Below are 20844 nucleotides of genomic sequence, written 5' to 3'. Positions count from 1 at the left end.
GGGAAGGGGTAGTTTTTTGGGTGGTAAATAATTTACCATTATCCATTCATGACTACAAATTATTAAATGTTGGTGGTAAAATAGTTACCATTGTCCGTTTTGGTTTATTTTTGGTTCTTGACTAGTGACTTCCTCTTGGTTCTACCTATATTTTATTTAATATTTTGGAAAGAAATAAATTGATTGTTTTTATAAAAAAAAATGTTTATTAATATTAGTTATTATGCTTACAATTATTATGCTAACTTTGAGTCTGAAACATACAATTCACTAATTACGTAACGTCAAAACGTTACGTAAATAGTTATCAAAATAACTTAACATTTCTCCAAATATTTATTTAGTTTTATTTGTGCACATACAAAAAACAACAGTTTTTTTTATATATCATCAAACTTTTGTCAAGACGGGATCGGACAATGGTAAACTATTTACCACTTCTTTAAAATGTCTAAATTATATGAATAAATCAATTGCAGACGCTGCCAATAAGTGAGATTATATAATAAATGTTATAGTTTAGGAATTTGAATCGAAAAAACACTTATCAGAATTTTCGTTGAACAAAGTTTGAAAAATACCAAAAACGCGCGCTAAAAACTTAAAATTTTTCACACCAAAACCGTTTGGTTGACTTTGACATTACCTGACAGTGACAAATGACGTTAAAAAATTGTAAGATGGCATAGATAAGTAAAAAAATATATTTAAAAATATAAATAAGTGACCACGATATCTTTTATTATTACCATAACGGAAATTAGGATCCTTTTTTAAAAGTAAACCAAGTGGTAATATATCTACCTTTATTTGAATAAGGGTTAACAGCCTCGACTTTTGAAAACAGTGAGATACCTATTTCTTTATGTTTTTAATCCTCAATTACCTTCTGTTTTGTGAAGATTTGTTAAGTACTTTTTATTTAGCACGGATGTGGATTTTGGTATTAAGCAAGTAATTGAAAAGACATATTATTTGAAAACATCTTTATTATATTTTCATCAAAAAAGTAAAATTTTAAAATAAAATATTTAAACACAGGTTTACATGCAACAGTGCGCGCGGTGCGGCCTCGCGTGACGTCAGAGGCCACACCGCGCGCGCTCATACAATCGTAACAGAACTAAAAATGTGTGATCGTAATATTAAATGTGAAATTTAGATAAGGATCGCTTAGAAACATTAACACTTTGTGAAACGTTGGCAGTAAAAATAATTATAATTTAAAATTATTAAATATAAAGACACGTTACTTTGTAGAAGCACTTACGAGGCGATCAAGCATACTTACAGTCCGACGCTAGTGGCGCCGGCGTTGCTGCATCTACACTACTCGCTCTTACGACTAAGAGTCTAAGAAGAAATGTCGGAATTATTAAATGCGATCAATACCAACAGCAACGCCGGAGCACGGGAAGAAGACACGATAATGGAAATTAACTCTAATACAATTACGTAGCTTACGTTATAACTGTGAACGTTACCGTACTGCTGACACAGCAAGCCGTCGAATAATAAAACATCGAACACCGGATAACTAATTAATAAATTGGATGTAAATGCGGTTACAATCCGTCGTCTTAGCTTATTATTATTGAAATATCAAATGAGATACTCAAATTCCGTCGAATTGATATTTGATTGGTCAAATAGTGCTTAGTAAACTTCAAGATCGAATTATTTTATTATTGTTATACGAATCGAACGACATACATTTCTAGTACTGAATTTATATTACACTAGCTCCATTTAATATATATAAATAATTAAAATATATATATAATATATTCTCAATCTGAATTTAAACACTAAAATCATCTATTCATAAATAGCGTCGCATTTAGAATTTAATAATATGTATTTCATTTAATAGTTTCATATTACAACAATTATACATATTCGGGGGTGGGATCATACATACTCGGTCGTGTATCTATAAATATTTAATCGCCGGTACCGTCACCGTACAACAAATACAGACGAAGGCAAACGATTCAAACACTCAGTTACCATACAGTCTTAAATAACGTATTTGTACGCAACAAAATAATAATAATAATAACATTTATAATTTTCGACAGTCGATAGGTGCCGCCGGTCGACATAATTTCGTCATTAGCAAAGCTTACAGCAGCAAGCGTCGTGAGAAATATGCTGCGTCCTTCGGGGCGCGTGTCTGACGTGCGCGCGACGCGCGCGTGACGCGCACTACACGCGGGCGAGGACGCGTGCGTAATGAGGAAACATGACGGCGTAGGGCGCGGTGGCAGCTCGTCTCCAACTCTCACGGTGTTTAGCTGCAGTTGGAAGAAATATCATGTTATATTTGAGAAATAAGAAACGGATGTAAAATTTATTTCACACACATTCGAATAGCCATAAAATCCCTGACCGATTCAAAAGGTGAATCAGCTCTAATGCAACATCTTTTTTATGAGACCAAAATCACAAACTCAAAAATTGAAATCAACTGTTTCCATCATAAGTGGGAAAACCAATATTTAAAATTAGTTTCGAGGTTAGTCCGATAGCAAAAGATATTATTATATTTTAAGCAACGGATTAACTTTTCGGATCAAACAGGGTTTTTTACAATAAGTAAAAGTCAAGTTTATCTTCGGATTAAGATAGAATATCAAAAATAAATAAACATCCGTAAAGTTGATAATTACACTGATTGTTAGTAAAACAAGATAATTGCAAGTGAATTAATTGTTAGTTTTTGTATGAAATATAATGATGTATGATTAATGGTATCATTGCAGTGCAATCTTGTATATCTAATGAATGTAGTGAGAAAAGCTATGAAATGTATAGTAAGCAACCCCCTATCGAAAACAGCAAAAGTTGAAACATTTCATTACAAAAAAAAAATTAATCTGATCAATGGCAATCTACCCTAACACATATAAATCTGAAGCCGATCACAAGACAGACTTAAGATGCATAATCCATAATGTTGTCACTCGAGAAGGTATGTAGAAATGTTTAATGTTGGATAGTCATAATTGGCCTACAAAATCTACTAAAAACATTGTTATAACAGATTGATATTGTGCTGTGTACTATCCTTAAATAAAATAAATAAATAAAAGTGACTTGATGTTTCAGTTCAACATGACATTATACCAAACCCAGTTGTCCAAAACAAAATAGACTTTAGGAAGTAATACCAAACCATGACGTCACGTTTAATATTTGATTTCGTCGCGATATTTTGTTGACGAATTGTAAATGATTAGTTGACTTATCAGTTTACGTGCGCTCATTGTTCATTTATCGTTTGTAATTCTATAATTATGGTTGGCACACGACATTGGTGATAACATATAATCAAGACAAATTAATTGTAGTTGCTAATAAATAACTTCATGAATAGTCGACACTTCATAACATATGGACAATGATGAACGAAAAATCCACACACCACATAGCCCAAAAGCTGACTAGTGAGTCATGAGGTGGTGGTACAAACATGCTCGCTAGGTGCTACGGCGCGAATATGAAGCTAATCGGTTTGACTGACTTCTTCTTGAGCGTGAAGAAGGAGCGGCGCTTGGGCTCGGCGTTGGCGGGCGCGAGTTTAAGAGCACTCAAACGATATGAGAAAAATGCTAATGGAAAATAAGGAACACCACAAAAATGAAAAGTGAGAAACGTTGAGAAATGGTAACGAAAAATCCACACACCACATAGCCCAAAAGCTGACTAGTGAGTCATGAGGTGGTGGTACAAACATGCTCGCTAGGTGCTACGGCGCGAATATGAAGCTAATCGGTTTGACTGACTTCTTCTTGAGCGTGAAGAAGGAGCGGCGCTTGGGCTCGGCGTTGGCGAGCACGAGTTTATGATTAGAGTGAATTTTGAAGCACTCAAACGATATGAGAAATGGGGAACAGAAAAATGTGAAATGAGAAACATAAAAATGTGAAATGAGAAACCGAAAACTGGGGAATAAGAATTCCAAAAATGGGAAATGAGAAACCGAAAACTGGGGAATAAGAATCCGAAAAATGGGAAATGAGAAAGCGAAAACTGGGAAACGAGAAACCGAAAAATGGGAAATGAGGAACCGACACATGGAAACAAAAAATTTACAAACAAGTCCTTATCCCTGCGTGAACACCACATAGCCCAGAAGCTGAACTGTGAGGTGGTGGGTACAAACATGCTACGGCGCGAATATGAAGCTAATCGGTTTGACTGACTTCTTCTTGAGCGTGAAGAAGGATCGGCGCTTGGGCTCAGCGTAGGCGGCCGCGGGAAAAATGGGATATGGGGAAGCAAAAAATAGGAAATGAGAAATGGGAAATGAAAAAGCGAAAAACGAGAAATGAGACCGAAAAACGAGAAATGAGACAGAAAAATGGGAAAGCGAAACAAAAAATTTACAAAATAAACCCTGCACACCACATAGCCCAGAAGCTGACTCATGAGGTGGTGGGTACAAACATGCTCGCTAGGTGCTACGGCGCGAATATGAAGCTAATCGGTTTGACTGACTTCTTCTTGAGCGTGAAGAAGGATCGGCGCTTGGGCTCTGCGTTGGCGGGCGCGGGCAGCGTGTGCGAGCGCGGCGCGGGCGCGGCGGTGCGCGCGCGCAGGCCCTCCAGCCACCACGCCATCTCTGTGTCGTCGTGCGCCTGCAGCAGGAACTCCGCGCCGCTGCTCAACCTGTAGAAAGATTCGAGGAATTAGTGTTAATTCACGTAGGATCGTTGAAATCAGTAAAGTCAATTTTATTGCTCGAAGTTCACCTGTGAGCCACGGGGCGTCCAACGTGAGTTTGAAAGACAGTTTTTGACTCGTACACGAAATTAGTGTAAGGAAATGAGTAGAATAGAACAGTTTCCACTTTTCCGTGGATATCGTACGAGACAATTGACCGGAATAAAAATGCGAATATCAGGCGTCTCCAACCAGTCCAGTCAGTCTGTGAAAGGTGGAGAAAATCCCCCATTTGTCTCTGGTAAATAAGAGGGTCGTCCTTTTGCAGTGAAGAGTAAATGACCTACTGACATACGCGTATACAGGGTGTCCTGTAATGTAACGTCAAGCCGGAACTGGGTGTTGAGGCAAGTTGTGCTGGTTATCAGAAAAATATAAAAAAAAATCTATGTGGCATATTTTAAAAATAATAGGCATTTAAAAAAAATCAAAAAATTCTACTCCAGGTGACGGTCCTTTTGCTCGTGTTGCCACAAATCTTCACTTTTTCCAAATTTTTTTTTGTTATGTAACCCTGAATAATGCTTCTCTAANTCGGATAATTTCGGTTACGGAATTATTAGAATTTCAAAAATGTAGGTATAATACAAATAGCAAGATGCTGCGTGAGCGTGACCCACATAGCTACTTTATGTACCAACTAAGACGACACCTATGTATGATAAAGGTAAAACAGGCTGGCATATTAGATGGTGCCAGCGAATGCCAGACAAGTTGGTAACAAATATTAAGATTTAAGGTACAATTCCAAGACGGGCCGCAGACCGCAAACTGCAACCGCAAACTGCAAAACTATGAAATCGGCAGCGCGGCATTGCAGCTGTGGCGTGTATACTGCAGATTTCATAGAGTTTTGCAGTTTGGCCTTTATCCGAAACTATCCGTAACTTTTGAATCAGTTTCGGTTACGGTTATGGATATTTTTTTATTTCGGATATCCGATAGTTTCGGTTACGGTTACGGATATCCATAACATCCCTGCTTGGTAAGATGGCCCTCTCCGTCCCGCTCATACCTTTTAAAATGGCTTCTCCACCTCACTTAAGCCAGAAACTTGAATTTTGGGCACATTAGAATAATATTTTTAACCAAGGTAGATAAAATTAAAAACGGGATTATTTCCAATAAACAAAAATTGTCGACAGTTACAGCAAGATTTTACAAAGTGTTATACCATTTTGGAATCCTTACTAAATGCGCCAAATTATGACGTCACTTGCCACACTCGCGTAGTACAATTTTTTTTTCAGTACAGTCAGTTTAAACTAGGCAAAATTTTTATTTTGATATTTTTTTTGGGAATAATGTATTTTTTTCATCCAAGTTGGAGCAGCTGGTTTTGTAATTTTGATAACAATTTAGAGAAGCATTATTCAGGGTTACATAACAAAAAAAAATTTGGAAAAAGTGAAGATTTGTGGCAACACGAGTAAAAGGACCGTCACCTGGAGTAGAATTTTTAGATTTTTTTAAAATGCCTATTATTTTTAAAATATGCCACATAGATTTTTTTTTATATTTTTCTGATAACCAGCACAACTTGCCTCAACACCCAGTTCCGGCTTGACGTTACATTACGGGACACCCTGTATATCGGGGAGGTCGGGTGGGCATGCCTCCCCCCAGAATGGTCTGGTGCTATACTAATCCTCCTTGGGTTTCTGAGTGCAGTTAAATACGATTAGTTAGCGCTAATATAACTTACACTCACGCCAAATAGACTACGCGGAATTACCACTATCTCACGTATTTAAGGTATTTGAGTTTTAATGATAGTTTTTGTGTTCTACGACAAATTAGCGTAAACAAATGAGTAGAGTAGACCCATCCTAACTCTTCTCGTAAATGTTATAAGAGGCGACCAATGAAAAAATATGCGAACATCAGGCCTCTTCAACCCATCTGGCCAACCTGAAAAAGGTGGATCAAATCCTCCATTTGTCTCAGGTAAATTAGAGTAGAGAGTACGTCATCTCCTTACAGTGGAGACTCAAAGACCTGCGTAGTGGTGGGTGGTGGTTTGGTGTAGACCAAATCCTCCCTTTTGCCTCGTTTAAATAGTCCTCCTGCATAGTAGTCTAAATGAGTTGATAAAGAATCACTAACCTGAGCCGGAACACGTGCTTCTTCTTGGTGTAGTTGGCGGCGACCTCGACGACGGCGCCGTTGAGGTCGAGCGGCGCCTCCCCGCGCCAGTGCTGGTCCGGCGCCGCCTTGTACGATTTCTGGTCCTTGAAGAACGACATGCGACCGTCCTTTGCCACCACGTACACTTTGTCCCATGATCTGGAGAAAGAAATAGACGGTTCTCGTGATTGGACAGTGACAGCAGAAACTTTATAAAAAACAGTCTCAAAATTAAAGTCTTATTTTTAGTATGACGAAGATTCTGACATGAATTAACTCTATACTTTCCCTTAACACTTTATAATACTTTAATCCTTCAAGCTCCGCGAATCTAGACACAATAGATAATCAATTGTTATGACATTAATTAATGCCGTCTGGGACTCAATCGGTTAAATGCAGTCAATAATTGAGATTAGGTAGGCACGTGGAAAAAATTACAAATATAACATGATGGCTGCAACAATATTTATTTAAGTAAATGATTATGTTTATCATCAGGTTTTTCAAAAGCTAATCCTAATGTAATATCAAAACAATCGTACACAAATAATTTATTTTATCATGTAAATGGATAATTATTCCATTAAGCTATCTAAAAACGCGTGTAGGAAATGAGTATCTTCGGACATATGTTACGATAGAACATCATATATACAATCCGATCGAGCTAGCTGAGCACCTCGCTGGAACTCTCCCTCACACTCACACACTGTCCCGCGTTCGCCCCTTCTGTACCAGAGCGTCGATGTGACGTCACGGCCGCCAGGTAGGCCGGGTTCCCACTATGCCGGACCGGCATTTCTGCCAGTAACCGGACACCGGACAAGGGTGTTCACATTACACCGGATCACCGGATCCGAAATCCGAGCCGAATGAAGTGCGGGGAGCACGGGCGGGGCGGGGTGGGCCGCAACTCGTTCACATTACTCCGGTCCGGTGATTTTGCCGGCATTTTGTAGCGACAAAACACTCGGTAAAAATGCCGGGCTGGGCGAAAAAGCCGGATCCGGGATAATGTGAACAGCTTCATACAATTTGTACCGCCGCTAGGCCTTCCGGCGATTTTACCGGACCGGGAGATCTGCCGGTCCGGCATAGTGGGAACCCGGCCGTACGCAGTTAGCTCGACCGGGTTGTAAAGACAGAATCGTGAGTTCTAAGTAAAATCAAACTACGTAAAAATATATCCATACCTGTTGGAGGCTCGCTTGGCGGCGGACTCCCACTCGTGCTTGCGTACCAGAGTGCCCTCCACACCCTCATCCTCTCCCGCGGGGCTAGCACCCTCTGTGCACCACAAAACTCGCGTTATAACACCACCCTACCCTCTTACATAGCAACACCATTCATTTTGCGCGCTCTTATAACAATGAGGGCTATCGTTTTAGCGCTCACCAGTTAGCGCCACTGTAGAGTAAGGTCCTGTCACTTGCTAGTAGCGAAGACAGTGGCACCAACTGGTGAGCGCGAAAGTGGTAGGAGGACTATCGCATTTGCACTCATCAAGATGGCGCCACTGTAGAGTAAGGTCCTGTCAATCGCCAGGGGTGCCAACTGTTAAGTAAAAAAACGATAGCCCTCATTAAATCACACTAAGGCTGGTTTTAGTATCACGCGGACTGTCAGTGCGGATCGCTCCGCACAGCCGATCTGTATGAACTGCTAGGGAGCGTTTTAGAGTAATGCGGTCCGGAGGGTCTGCACCGGACGGTCCGCGTGACACTAAAACCAGCCTAACACTACCAAAGTTACGTTTGATAAAGGTAAGTTGACGCTTTGAAATGAAGTTGCTATGTATTTATCCTTCTCATAATAAACATGTAAAGGACAGTGCCAATCCATGTATGGAAGTTGGACCAAGTGCTGCCCAGAATGAAACTATAGTGCATTTTGTTCCTCAGGCCAATACTAATTTGAAGTAATTTGTAAACCGGAGCGCACTGAAATCTATCCCTGGAGTTAAGAGAAAAAAAGAGTTTTGTTTGGAATTATTTACATACAAAATATCATCGATGTATACCTAATACGCATAAGATTTCGCGATTTTGGCATTAAATAACACTCGCTATGTTGAACTTAACCATACTGCATCCGTACACCTTACTTTAGTACGACTTCGACATTATTTATAAGCGATCAAGCGCTGTTGCAGTAGTTTGGTTAGTTGACCGAAATTAATTATTTCCAAAATGGAGCAAGAAGTTTTAGCTTACAATAACTTCAATAATCGATTGTAATACACCAATAAATTGATTTTTCGCAAGGATAGAGAACTAAAACTTCTTGCTTCATTTTGGAAATAATGATTTCTGTCAACTAACCAAACTATTGCAACAGCGCTAGATCGCTTATAAAGAATGTCTAAGTCGCACTAAAGTAAGGTGTACGGATGCAGTATGGTTAAGTTCAGCATAGCGAGTATTATATAATGCCAAAATCACGAAATCTTATGCGTAGTACGTATATATCTATGATATTTTGTAGGTAAATATTTCAAAACAAAACTCTTTTTTTCTCTTAACTCCAGGGATAGATTGCAGTGCGCTTCGGTTTACACATTAGTATTGGTCTGAGGAACAAAATGCACTATGGGTTGATTCTGGGCGGCACTTGGTCCAGACCCTGGCACTATCCTTTTTCATTCTAAATGAATACCTCTAGCATGCCTTAATGGCGACTTATAATCAAAAACTAGCCTATTTTGCTAATATCACGTGATAGGTTTGATACGTATCGTTGCCCTAGATCGTCTAATAAAAGCCACATGTTGGAGGGGGTATTTATTGAATAACAATCAAACGCAAATCTTTACGCATGCGCGCACAAAACACATCAGCACACTCAAAGCTAATTTGACAAAGTCAAGTGGCAGTTCTTTGGTAGTGGATGGCAGAGTTATTATAATCTGCATTGTGATCTCAAGAAATAGCTTTTTTTTAATCCACCCAAAACATTTTAAGTTTTTATATGGCAGAAAATGATTGCTCAAGTTTGTACCGAACTTCTCAGCATTTTGCAAATACTGTCCTACTCGTAAGTGTTGAAACAAAAATTAGAATTACACATCAATTTAATCTAAGATTTGCTTTTACGTGGGATACACCACGAAGCAGGATATTATAGGAATCATGTGATATGAAGTCTAAATCCTATTGAAATTTACTAGAATTATTTGCACTATATTCAATCCCCATCCCTACCCATGTTAGCTCAACAATCCACTACCACAGTTACCTTCGTCGTCGCTATGATGCGATCCGGCCAGTAGCTTCTTCGCAGTGCGCCACCGGAAGCTTCGGAACGGAGACTTGCTTCGGGACCGCGACTTCACCTTACCGGAGCTGGACGGAGTGGCCGGGGTCGAACTCGTCCCGGGCGCTGTTCGCGTGAGGACCGGGACACGTGCGTGATATGGATGTGGTGCGGGACAGGCGGGGATGTTACGTGATACGTGATAGATAACATACATACGGGATGGGTATAAACAAATAGTGAGTGCGTTATTTTAGTTTATAATAAGGATAAGGATGATCGCGGGGGAGAAAACAAAACAAAAAATAATTTCAAAGCAACACAAAAATCGCAGCGACTTACAAAAGCATTTTCTTTTTGTCATGCTTTCTTAAAAATCAATAAAAACGGTAAAGTAAAAACACAGGTGTTAATAAAGGGAAGTATCATGCACAAAGGGATACCAACATGTAACATACATAGTTAACACTACAATACTTATAACAAACAAGTGTTAAACAACTACTAAACTAATATCAGTTTCCAATCGTGATGCACATCCTTTTTTTAATATTTTACCATAGTTGATTATTTTAAAACCAATTTGAATTTTAGCACTCTTTAGCATTGACACAACACGACTAGTGTCAATATTACATAACTATCACAAGAGTAAATACAAATGAGTAGGTCATCTTCATAGAAACGCACCGGGCGCGGTTTGTATGTGAGCGCGCCAATACGTATACGGCGCGCACGCACACACTGTCAAAATTTAGCGTGGATTAGCAGGAAGCCAGTCGTGGTTACGCCGAATTTTGCCAGTGTGTGCGTGCGCGTCGCATACGTATATTGGCGCGCTCACATACAAACAGGGCTCGGTGCGTTTCTATGAAGATGACCTACTCATTTGTATTTACTCTGCTATCACGTCATATTACAGCACATGACGATTGGAACCAGACCACTACCATACTCACTGGTTAGACGTGCATACTCACTAGAGAGGCGTGCCGGTTTGGCTGGCGTCTGTTTCGACGTGGACGGGGCGGGGGTGGCCACTGGGACAGCCACGGGGGTGGCCAGTGGAGTGGCCGGGGTGGCCACGGGCACGGGGGCGGGGGCGGGACTACTGGCCTCTGCATGCGTACATCTACGTGCTAGTTACGTCTACACTACATGCTTGCAACTACGATACATGCGACCGTGCATCCGTACTACTTTTTACACGACGAGCACATGAAGAGTGATCATCACCGTTGTTTTTTAAGGTTTTTTAATACAGGAATACACATACACAGTTTTAGTACTACAGATCATGCTACTAATAGTTCAGTAATATTAGACCTACATTCGACAGTTTTATTATGCCTATAATAACACCCCATTAGAGTCTTGTATCTGTTTTTGAACGCCATATAACGGCAAATGTATTAGCACTTGATTTCATTATCCTTTTTTATATACGTTCATATTAAACCCATTGAAAAGCATAAAACAAAAGCATACATGAACATATTATAATTATGTGAACGGAACCCCATAAGTTGCAAGCTTTAGACAATGTATGGTTTCAATTACAATACAAGTATCAATACATATTAATAATTAAGAATCATTGAACCCACACACGTATCTAAATGATAAAAAGAAGCTATCAACAGCATGGTGCATACGATATAGAAAGCAAATAGAAAAAGCAAGTACAAGGGCAAGATACCTACCTTTATTGAAGACAGCTTCTTTATAGTATTAGAAGAACAATATACGGCACACTTTTATAAATATAATAGTTTAATAACTAGCGTGTATCAACATAATATTATTATTTAGAAAGACATAAGACTTATGGTACAGCTAAAATGATATAGAGTATCAAACCATCACCGTGATTAGAGCTAGACGACACATGTATAATAATACAATAGATATTATTAATAATTATAAAATAATCTAATGACTAATAGTTGAAAATGAACAACAAGTGTATGCACGTTTGAGCGTGAAATGAGTAGAAAATCGGAGTTCATAAGTTTAATAATTATTTGTTATAAAAAATATTGAACTCCGATTTTAGATGGGCTGAAGTAGTGTGATGACGTTGATGCGTGTATGGACAGTAGACCATCACCTAAGAAATAAAAATGGTATTGAAGACATTGAAATCGTGCAACAGAAAAACAGTGCTATAGTCCCAACTACGTTGATACGGAAATAAACCTACTAAACAAATCGTATACGTTCAATAACTCCGTGTTCACATCAACAAGCTTTTAGGCTAAAAAATTATTCACAATCTACCCCCAGAAGAGTGGAGTTACTATCGAGCGCAGTGTTCCGACTATATTAAATAGACCCATCAAACTACCGTGAAAGCTCATGCCAAGGCTTCGTTCACACTGTGACTCTTTCACCGCACCGATATTTAGCCGTACACGTTTTTTATCTTTAGTGACGTAATCAAGTGCGATTTTTTTGACATGAAACAAAACGTATCTTGTTCTAAATGTAGGCAAAATATCTCGCACGGTATACAAGCGTAGCGTGAACGGATCCTTATAGCTGGGTACTGAACGGTAGCTGTATGAAGCGCTCTGTTACCTGGCTGGGAATGCGGTCGCTCTTGGGCCTTCTCAGCCGCTTTAGTGGACGTTCTCCTTACGACTACGCGTGTGCATGTGTGGACAACACATCGGTAAGTAACGGACATTTGTGTCTCACACGCAACGCTCGGTCGGCGAATGAAACTACAAGTCGAACTGTACGAAGGCATTTTGACGTGTCCTAAACTTCATTTGTTATGTCCCTTTAAATTGAGATAATGATTTTATAGTTCAATATTTTTAAGTTCAGTTTAGGAAACGTTGGATAGGTATACCATGGTCTTAAGTTTCATTGGTCGACTGAGCAAGCGATAAAAATGGGGCACGGTATAAAATTCACACGGAAAGCGGCAAGCGATGCCGTATAAGCCGTCTTGGCTATCGCTGTGCGATGTGCGAAATCTTTCAACTGTCGTAATTCCGTCTGAAATCTCATCCTACCCTCAAGATCAGTGTTATTGCAGTATTGCAAGATTCGCAAGCAACATTCACCAGTTAACGGTGAAAGTTAGTGAATATCTCTGTCTCACTTTAAAGAACTTCGTTTTAGTGCTAATAGACAATACACATGCGTGCTTACATTGCAATCCGTGATTTGAAGTGATGTTAATTTAGAGAGAAATATTTTTACTCTGTGTTTTGATCGAAAATTGATCATGTTAATTTACTAAAGATATTTAGGATATTTATCAACAAATTAATCTTATATTCAGGTAAATCTTAATTAAGTGTCATTGTAAGTTGCTCAATGTGGGTGTCTATGACAATCGATATGTAAACGTAGTGCAATAAGTGTTTTAATGTTTGATGATAAATCCAAAATAAAAAGTGCTCTATCTATAATAGACAACTTATACATCAACCTTTTAGATATTATGTCACTCCGTCTACTTTTTTCAGTTACGAGGCCTTGCCAATCAGTCGATGGCTATACTTTTGTTTTCCCTTATCGTCAATAACGTCACATATCGATTACCAAAGACAGCTACCCGGTATCGTGTACCGAATAGAATTCACTCAATTCCAGACTCTCAGTATCTATCAATAGAGTTCTCATTGCTTTATAATTACCCTGCGGCTGCGGTTGTTCCTGCGGCGAGGCGGCGCGGTCGACGGCGTCTTGCGCGGCTGCGGCGGCGGCGGCGGCGGCCTCGGCTGCTTCCCGCTCGCGTTTCTCACGTTCAGCCGCTTCGGCAGCTTCTTGGCGTCTCTTCATCTCTTTCACTTCGAACTGTGAAGGTGGGCAAGTTAATAGTTGTGTGGTATGTTGGGGGTAAGGTGTGGCAAAGGCGAGGAAGCTGCGAGCTTTGGGCCAAGGCAGCTGACGCGAATCGGAATTAACTGTTACTAAAAATTTAGGATGGCAAAAGATTTGCTAAAGATAAATGTAGAGATTTTTTTTTATTTGGCTCGCAAAACTGGACACAAAACTAAATCAATCGATAATTTTAGTTTTAGTGGTCAGAAATATTTTATCATGCAATGGGCACATGCATTAGAAGTTATCTTTATTTAACATTCCGATGTCCACCTTAAAACTACTGAAAGCATTCTCAAGTGTCAAGCCTGCTTCAATTCATATCGAAGCTGCAAATAAAATGCGTTATAAAAGCTCATGCACTACACCAAACTACACTTACACCATCCAAGTAGTTAAAATACCATGCACCATCCGGGAAAAGAAGAGATCTGGTTTGGGAGAGGAGGAGCAAGGAGGAATTTAAAGGAATAGTTTTTACATCCTTTCCTAAATCATTAATAGTGTTCGTACTGCCGGTCAATGCGGGCATAGATAACACTGCCACTTCGCCTTTAGAGTCTGTATCAGAAGATTTACTTTTCCTTGACAGTCTATTAATTATTCGTTTTATACTGCCAGACTTCGAAGAGCTGTCGCTTCGCCGTCTGAGTAGAGAAACGTTGGGAAACACTAACTGGCTGGCTAACCTCTCCCAGAGAATGAAATTTATACACGCCAAGTGGTCATTCATTTGATTCGACAGATCTGTGCGGTCTGGATATTCAAAGAATACGGGACTGTATATTTCTGGCGACATTGGACTCATAAGCGGTGTCGAGGGAGGGGTGCTATTCTCTGATATCGTCGTTAAACTATTACGGGTAACAGCCGTCCATAGGTAAGAGTCATTCTTCTTGCAGTCCGAATAGTCTAGTTTGAGAGTTCTTTTATATTTTTCAGGTATTTTTATTTTGTCGCTGTTGACTACTAGATCTTGGACTACGTCGTGAACGGACCGTTTTTCAGTGACAATGGTGAGGGGTGTTAAGGGTATGTGGGAAGGGGGCGGGGGGTGGTAAGTGAAACTGATATCATCAGAGTTCTCCCAAGGCTGGGTACAAGGCCACAGCTTCGACTCACGAAGTTCAAGCTAGTTGTGAAAGAAGAATAAGAATGAAATAAAAACAACAAGCAAAAGTAAGAAGTGAAATAAAAATGTACAACTAAAACTTTGATTAAGAAGGTATTATGCAACTAAATGAAAATCAGTAAACCATCACCAATTTACCATGCAAGATATGATTGTACAGAATGCAATGTGTATTATACAACAAGTGACAGTAATCAATGAGGGCTATTATAATTGTTTTTATACTTCACAGTTGGCATAACTCATCCAGTGGGCCTTTTATGCGCCCCGCGATAAACGGTTATCACGTCAATTTATCGATTAGGCCCATACATTTTGACGTCGATAAAGTATATCACGGCGCGCATCCTAGCCGGTGATTGCTAAACGATAGCCCTCATTGACGATAATGTCAATACTAAACTCAAATGATACAACAGCCGGTTGAAAAGATGCTATAACTGTAGCGCCTGAGTTAGTGCCTGAGGTGTGGGAGCGGCACGGGAGGTTGGGAGGGTTTTTGTTACGTCAAATGTCAGCGAGACCGCATATTTTTATTCTTTGTCACGTCACGTTATAATACGTCAAAATCACCCCTCCCATACCTCAGGCACAGTCTCAGTTAAGTGCTATAGCTATAACAGTTCGTTCGTTTCAGCCGAAAGACGTCCACTGCTGGACAAAGGCCTCCCCCAAGGATTTCCACAAAGACCGGTCCTGCGCCGCTTGCATCCAGGTACCTCCCGCGACCTTCACCAGATCGTCGGTCCACCTAGTGAGAGGCCTGCCCACGCTACGTCTTCCAGCTCGTGGTCGCCACTCAAGAACTTTCCTGCCCCAGCGGCCATCAGCTCTTCGAGCTATGTGCCCCGCCCACTGCCACTTGATTTTAGCGATTCTGCTATAACAGTACTTTTGTGCAAATACAAAAATTAAATCCACCACCACCATCTGTAAGTTAGCACCCTAACTCACCGTGGTAAGTCTCTGTAGCGCGCTGAATCTGTCCTCCTGCGCCGCCGCGCTCTTTTCGAAAGCCTCGTGCTTCTTGATGAGGCTCTCCACCTCGTCGATGGTGTGGCCCAACTCTTGGGACATGAGGTACGGTTCTTGGGCGATCAGCCACGCTTCGGCCACGGCCGCGTCGCGGGCGAACTGGTATACTTCCAGGACTAAGGGAATTATGGTCAATTACGGTATTTATACTGCAGGCAGAGGTCATAACATATTTGTACGCCTAGGATGCGCGCCATGATTTTTTTTAAATCCCCAACGAGGAAGTTCTTGGCCTGAATCTCACCTGATGGTAAGTGATGATCAGGCCGAAGGTGAAAGCGAGCTTCACCCGGAATCCTCAACCACAGAGGAACTGGCTATCTTACCTCTAACTGCCGGAACACAACAATGCTGTTAACATAGTTGTTATGGCGACAGACTTAGGTAAGTAGAAGTACTTTATCGATTTTGCATGATAAGCCGGATACACTTTGTGGTCTAAGATCGTCAATAAGATTTTATCATGGCGCGCATCCTATCCCAACTGATCTGATTTGATACCTCTAAACAAAATTAAAAACGTGAACAGGTAGACAAGAATTATTCGTGATAGTTTTCGAATTCGCTTTACGGTGTGAAGTAACTTCGGAATTAATTCGTCGTTTTTGGGTTTTAAGTCCAAATATTATTTCCTTTTATCATTTCAGCGAGGCTATTGCTAGAAGTCGACCTCCACCATTAGACCAAGAAACAATAAAACTGGCAATGCCATCTAGCTATCAGGTGACCGTTAATCCATCGAGCATGTGGGCCATAAATTCTTAAATGAAGGCGTCATGGCAAACTTAGTGTTGTTCTACTTCTTCTTTCGTCGGTTCACCGAAAATGATAAATTAAATCAGTACAAATCAAAACTATTCGAAGGAGAAAACAGTGTGATAACTCACTGAGCTGCAAGTTCTCCCAGCGCTCCTCCCAGCGGCGCAGCAGTGCGTTCCTCTGGTTGGTGAGGAGCAGCAGTTTGTCCTTGATGTCTGCAGTCGCGTAGTGCTGTCTCGCCAATAGCTCCTTGCCGAGCGAGATGCAAGCCGTGAAGTTGTCTTCGCGCGTGTCGATCTCGGCCTTCAGCGATTGGTGGTTGTTCATTAGAAGCTCAACGCCGCTTACGTCTCTGTGGGAAAGATTAAGCGTTAAAGTTACGGAAAACTATTACTGTGGACTATTGAGTAAGTAACAACTATGTAATGAGACCTAAAAGATAATGTCGGAAAGAACAGGAATATTGTGGGAATTATTATTATACATTGACCCAAGAATGTATGATACGAAGCGTGCACGGTTATGACATATTTCACTACCGGACGCGCCCCGCATTAATTAAGTGGCAATACGAATAAACTTCCTAATAAATTACGTTGACTTAAATACCAAAATCCAACGACTTTTATGGTTTTGCTCTTTATAACCATCTTTAAAATACAAATTTAAGTTATCTTCATAGAGCCAGCTTGCGCTTAAGATTAGGCATCATCAGATATCATTCACTAGTGTCTCAATGACCTTAGGAACTTAACAAAGACATACCGTGGCTTCTCTCCGGTGTTCATCTGGCGGACCACATCGTCCATCCAGAGGGTAAGCGTGCGGACTTGGTTCAGGAACCGGTACAGGTCATCAGCGTCTTCAAGCTTGGCCTTCCTGGCGCGGCAGGCGGCCTGTAAGGCTGCCCAGGCGTCGGCGACCTCGCCGGCTCGTCGGGTGATCTCTGCGGCCTTGTCGCCCGCGTATGACGCGCCGAGGCGGCTGCATTCCGCTGTGATGGCTTCCACCTGCGTCAAAGTTACAGTTGTATTTTTTTTTAATGCAGTAGAACGCCGATTATCCGAATCGCCAATTATCCGAATCGATCCTAAGCGTAATATAAAAAAAAATGCCACCAAGTAATTTTTGATTTGTTTTGTTTTAAAAAGTTGGAACTCGCTGGATTCCAGATATTTTATATTTCAACTGAGCGTTATTGTAGAACTGTGTTTGTTAATTTAATCAAGGTTATTATATGTGTGACAATTCGTTTTTCTTTATTACCAGTCTATGACCGATTATCCGAATTTTCGATTATCCGAATCGACCCCGGTCCCAATTAATTCGGATAATCGGCGTTCTACTGTGCTTATATAGGGCTGTGTTCTGTGCCGGTCACTATAGTAGACCGTTCTGCTCCGCTAGACCAAGTAGCGTACATAAAAGAGTCGATCGACATTGCAAGCCTGCTCACATCGTTGCATACTCGTGGTGCATCAATCTCGTATGCAGCCTCGCAATGACATCGCTCACGCGCACGTCGCGAATTCTACGCGCGTCGAATCATACGCACTACGCCAGACTCACGACTCGCGCGCACTACGCGCGAGTTGAAATACTAAGGACCTCTGTGTTGCGTCAAGTAAACGCGCGAACGTGACGGCGAGTGCATTTAGGGATCATGGAGCGGCAAAATTTTGATACTGATTATTTTGCACTACTGAATCCCTCCCCAAACGCTTGCGTTTCGAATTACTTCTCTCTTTACATAATTATGCTCGTGTTCGCGCGAAAACATTCGCGGCGAATTCGCTCGTCGCTCGCTCCGTGCCTGCTGGGCAGCACGCGAGACTGGACCTTATGTCCTGGGGGTAGGGCACACAGCGGCTGTACCTGCTGCTGCAGCGTGCTGAGGTCCTGCATGAAGTTGTGGTGCTTGCGCTGCAGCGCGCCCACGCTGATGGCGTCGCGGCCAGCTCGTCGCTCGCTCCGTGCCTGCTGGGCAGCACGCGAGACTGGACCTTATGTCCGGGGGGTAGGGCACACAGCGGCTGTACCTGCTGCTGCAGCGTGCTGAGGTCCTGCATGAAGTTGTGGTGCTTGCGCTGCAGCGCGCCCACGCTGATGGCGTCGCGGCCCAGCTCGTCGCTCACTCCGCGGGCCTTCTCGTTGACGCGTTGTAGCGTGTCTTTGCAGTCGTGGAAGTATTTGTGAAGCTCGCGAGATGCCGCCAGCATCTGGGGAGTTAAGTAGATTATATTAATGATGACGAAGTAAAAAAAGAGCAATAACAACAGCATAAGCTCATAATAATATTTTAAATACGTATGTCAATTTCAAGTCTGCTAAAGAACTCGAGTTCTACCTAGGACAGTGATATGACTTCTAGTGATATCAATTTGTAACTGATCATCTGATTTAAAACGATACCCTTGGACGAACCGAGGATCAGACTAGACTTCTGTTGAGCGATATAAAATTCAAGCAATTCTCGTGACAAGAACTCGTTCGTTCGTTTCAGCCAAATGATGTCCACTGCTGGAAAAATGCCTCCCCCAAAGCTTTTCACAACAAACCGGTCCTGCGCTGCCCGTATCCAGGTTCTTCCTGCAACCTTCACCAGATCGTCGGTCCACCTAGTGCCCCCGCTACGTCAGAAACTCACACTGAGCAATTTAGGTGAAATACAGAATTTTTAAAGTGACATGACAAAAAGCCACTAATTCCACTGCCATACCTGTGTCCTGGTCTCGATGAGCTCCAACAAGTCCTGCCAGGTCTCCTTGAGCCCCTCCTTCCACTGTGCAATCGTGGCGTTGTCAGAGTGACCCATGGCGATCATCTGGTCGGCGATGCGTTCAGCAGTGGCCACGCGTTCAGACCCAACCGCTTGGGTCTCGCGCGCGAACTCCTTGAAACGCTCCCATAGAAGCTGGAAAGGAGAATAAATGTTAGAAACGTTACAGGAATGGTGTAGGTTGAGTGTGGAATTTTTTTGTAGACTTCATTGTTAGATTACAAGTTACTTCGGTTAACATTCTTCAATGTTGCTTTACTATGACATGATATTTAGACTCAGAGCTAGTGAACGCCAGAAAAAAACTGTCTTTTGGGAGCTACCCTAAAGACAGTTTATTTAGGGTAGCTCCCAAAGCCACCATAACCCAAACTTCATAATTCACCAACATTATATCCTATATTGGGAGCATACGCTGAAAAACTTTCAGCTTTTATAAAATGACGTAGGTCTGGCGTTCACTAGCTCTTAGTCTAATTAACATGAACAAATGAAGGTGTTGCCGATTTTCTTGAATGATGTTGTAAAGGAAGTTGAATGACTCAAAACATAACGGTTCGGTAATTTTCAATCTACGAAGGTAAATTGACTTTGACGAGGTTCTAATATTGCTTTTTACCTGTGGCTTTCAATGCACATATCGGTAGATGCAACGCTTCGTCGCGTTCCCACTTTTAAAATGCCGCCACTAAAGGAGTTACATCTCTATGGCACAGTATCTAAGGTTCAAATTCCACTTACAGTGACATGTTCGTAGTCCTGTCCAAGCTCCTGTGAACTAGCCACCAGCTCTCGCTCCGTGATCCATTGCTCCAGGTCATCGACCTCGCGGGACAGCTGGAAGAGTCGCAACGCTTCGTCCAACTTGGCGCGGGTATCATTAATGCCTCTCAACACATACCTTAGTAACTGCTGCAATCGACGTACTTCCAACTTCATAAAGGCCGACCCTACAGTAATTACACCTCTATAATGCAGTAATTAAGGTTCAAATTCCACTTACAGTGACATGCTCGTAGTCCTGTCCAAGCTCCTGTGAACTAGCCACCAGCTCTCGCTCCGTGATCCATTGCTCCAGGTCGTCGACCTCGCGAGACAGCTGGAAGAGTCGCAGCGCTTCGTCCAACTTTGCGCGGGTGACATTAATGCCTCTCATCACATACCTTAGTAGCTGCAGCAATCGACGTAC

The 20844-nt window shown here is 41.5% G+C and overlaps 1 protein-coding gene and 1 long non-coding RNA gene across 19 annotated transcripts in view; one reads left to right on the top strand and one right to left on the bottom strand.

Annotated features, from left to right (window-relative positions):
• Positions 1 to 1053: 1053 nt before the first annotated feature.
• Positions 1054 to 20844, bottom strand: part of beta-Spec (spectrin beta chain) — a 75097-nt gene continuing 55306 nt past the window's right edge. For 10 of the 18 annotated variants that reach the window (XR_003656684.1, XR_003656690.1, XR_003656689.1 and 7 more), the window contains 12 exons: positions 19596 to 19790; positions 18916 to 19095; positions 17642 to 17886; positions 17005 to 17228; positions 16037 to 16233; positions 13764 to 13923; positions 11091 to 11228; positions 10093 to 10236; positions 8052 to 8145; positions 6835 to 7014; positions 4209 to 4674; positions 1054 to 2297 (listed from right to left, as the gene is read on the bottom strand). Coding sequence is in view for 8 of the 18 variants with exons in the window: in XM_028317970.1 (XP_028173771.1) it covers positions 2294 to 2297; positions 4504 to 4674; positions 6835 to 7014; positions 8052 to 8145; positions 10093 to 10236; positions 11091 to 11228; positions 12691 to 12753; positions 13764 to 13923; positions 16037 to 16233; positions 17005 to 17228; positions 17642 to 17886; positions 18916 to 19095; positions 19596 to 19790 (1995 nt within the window). In the remaining 10 variants the exon portion in view is untranslated. Of the gene's footprint in view, positions 2298 to 4208; positions 4675 to 6834; positions 7015 to 8051; positions 8146 to 10092; positions 10237 to 11090; positions 11229 to 12690; positions 12754 to 13763; positions 13924 to 16036; positions 16234 to 17004; positions 17229 to 17641; positions 17887 to 18915; positions 19096 to 19595; positions 19791 to 20844 lie in introns of all 18 variants that reach the window. The other 8 variants (XM_028317964.1, XM_028317965.1, XM_028317970.1 and 5 more) reach the window with 7 other exon arrangements.
• LOC114362530 (uncharacterized) lies at positions 3142 to 4557 on the top strand. Its single transcript, XR_003656694.1, has 2 exons — positions 3142 to 3461; positions 4438 to 4557. It is a non-coding gene; the product is annotated as an uncharacterized LOC114362530 (long non-coding RNA).

Source organism: Ostrinia furnacalis, unplaced genomic scaffold (genome assembly GCF_004193835.3).
Source record: "Ostrinia furnacalis isolate ACB-3 unplaced genomic scaffold, ASM419383v2 OfSCF6580, whole genome shotgun sequence".
NCBI lineage: Eukaryota > Metazoa > Arthropoda > Insecta > Lepidoptera > Crambidae > Ostrinia > Ostrinia furnacalis.
Note: the sequence above shows the minus strand (reverse complement) of the source record. Positions and strands in the feature narration are given on the sequence as shown.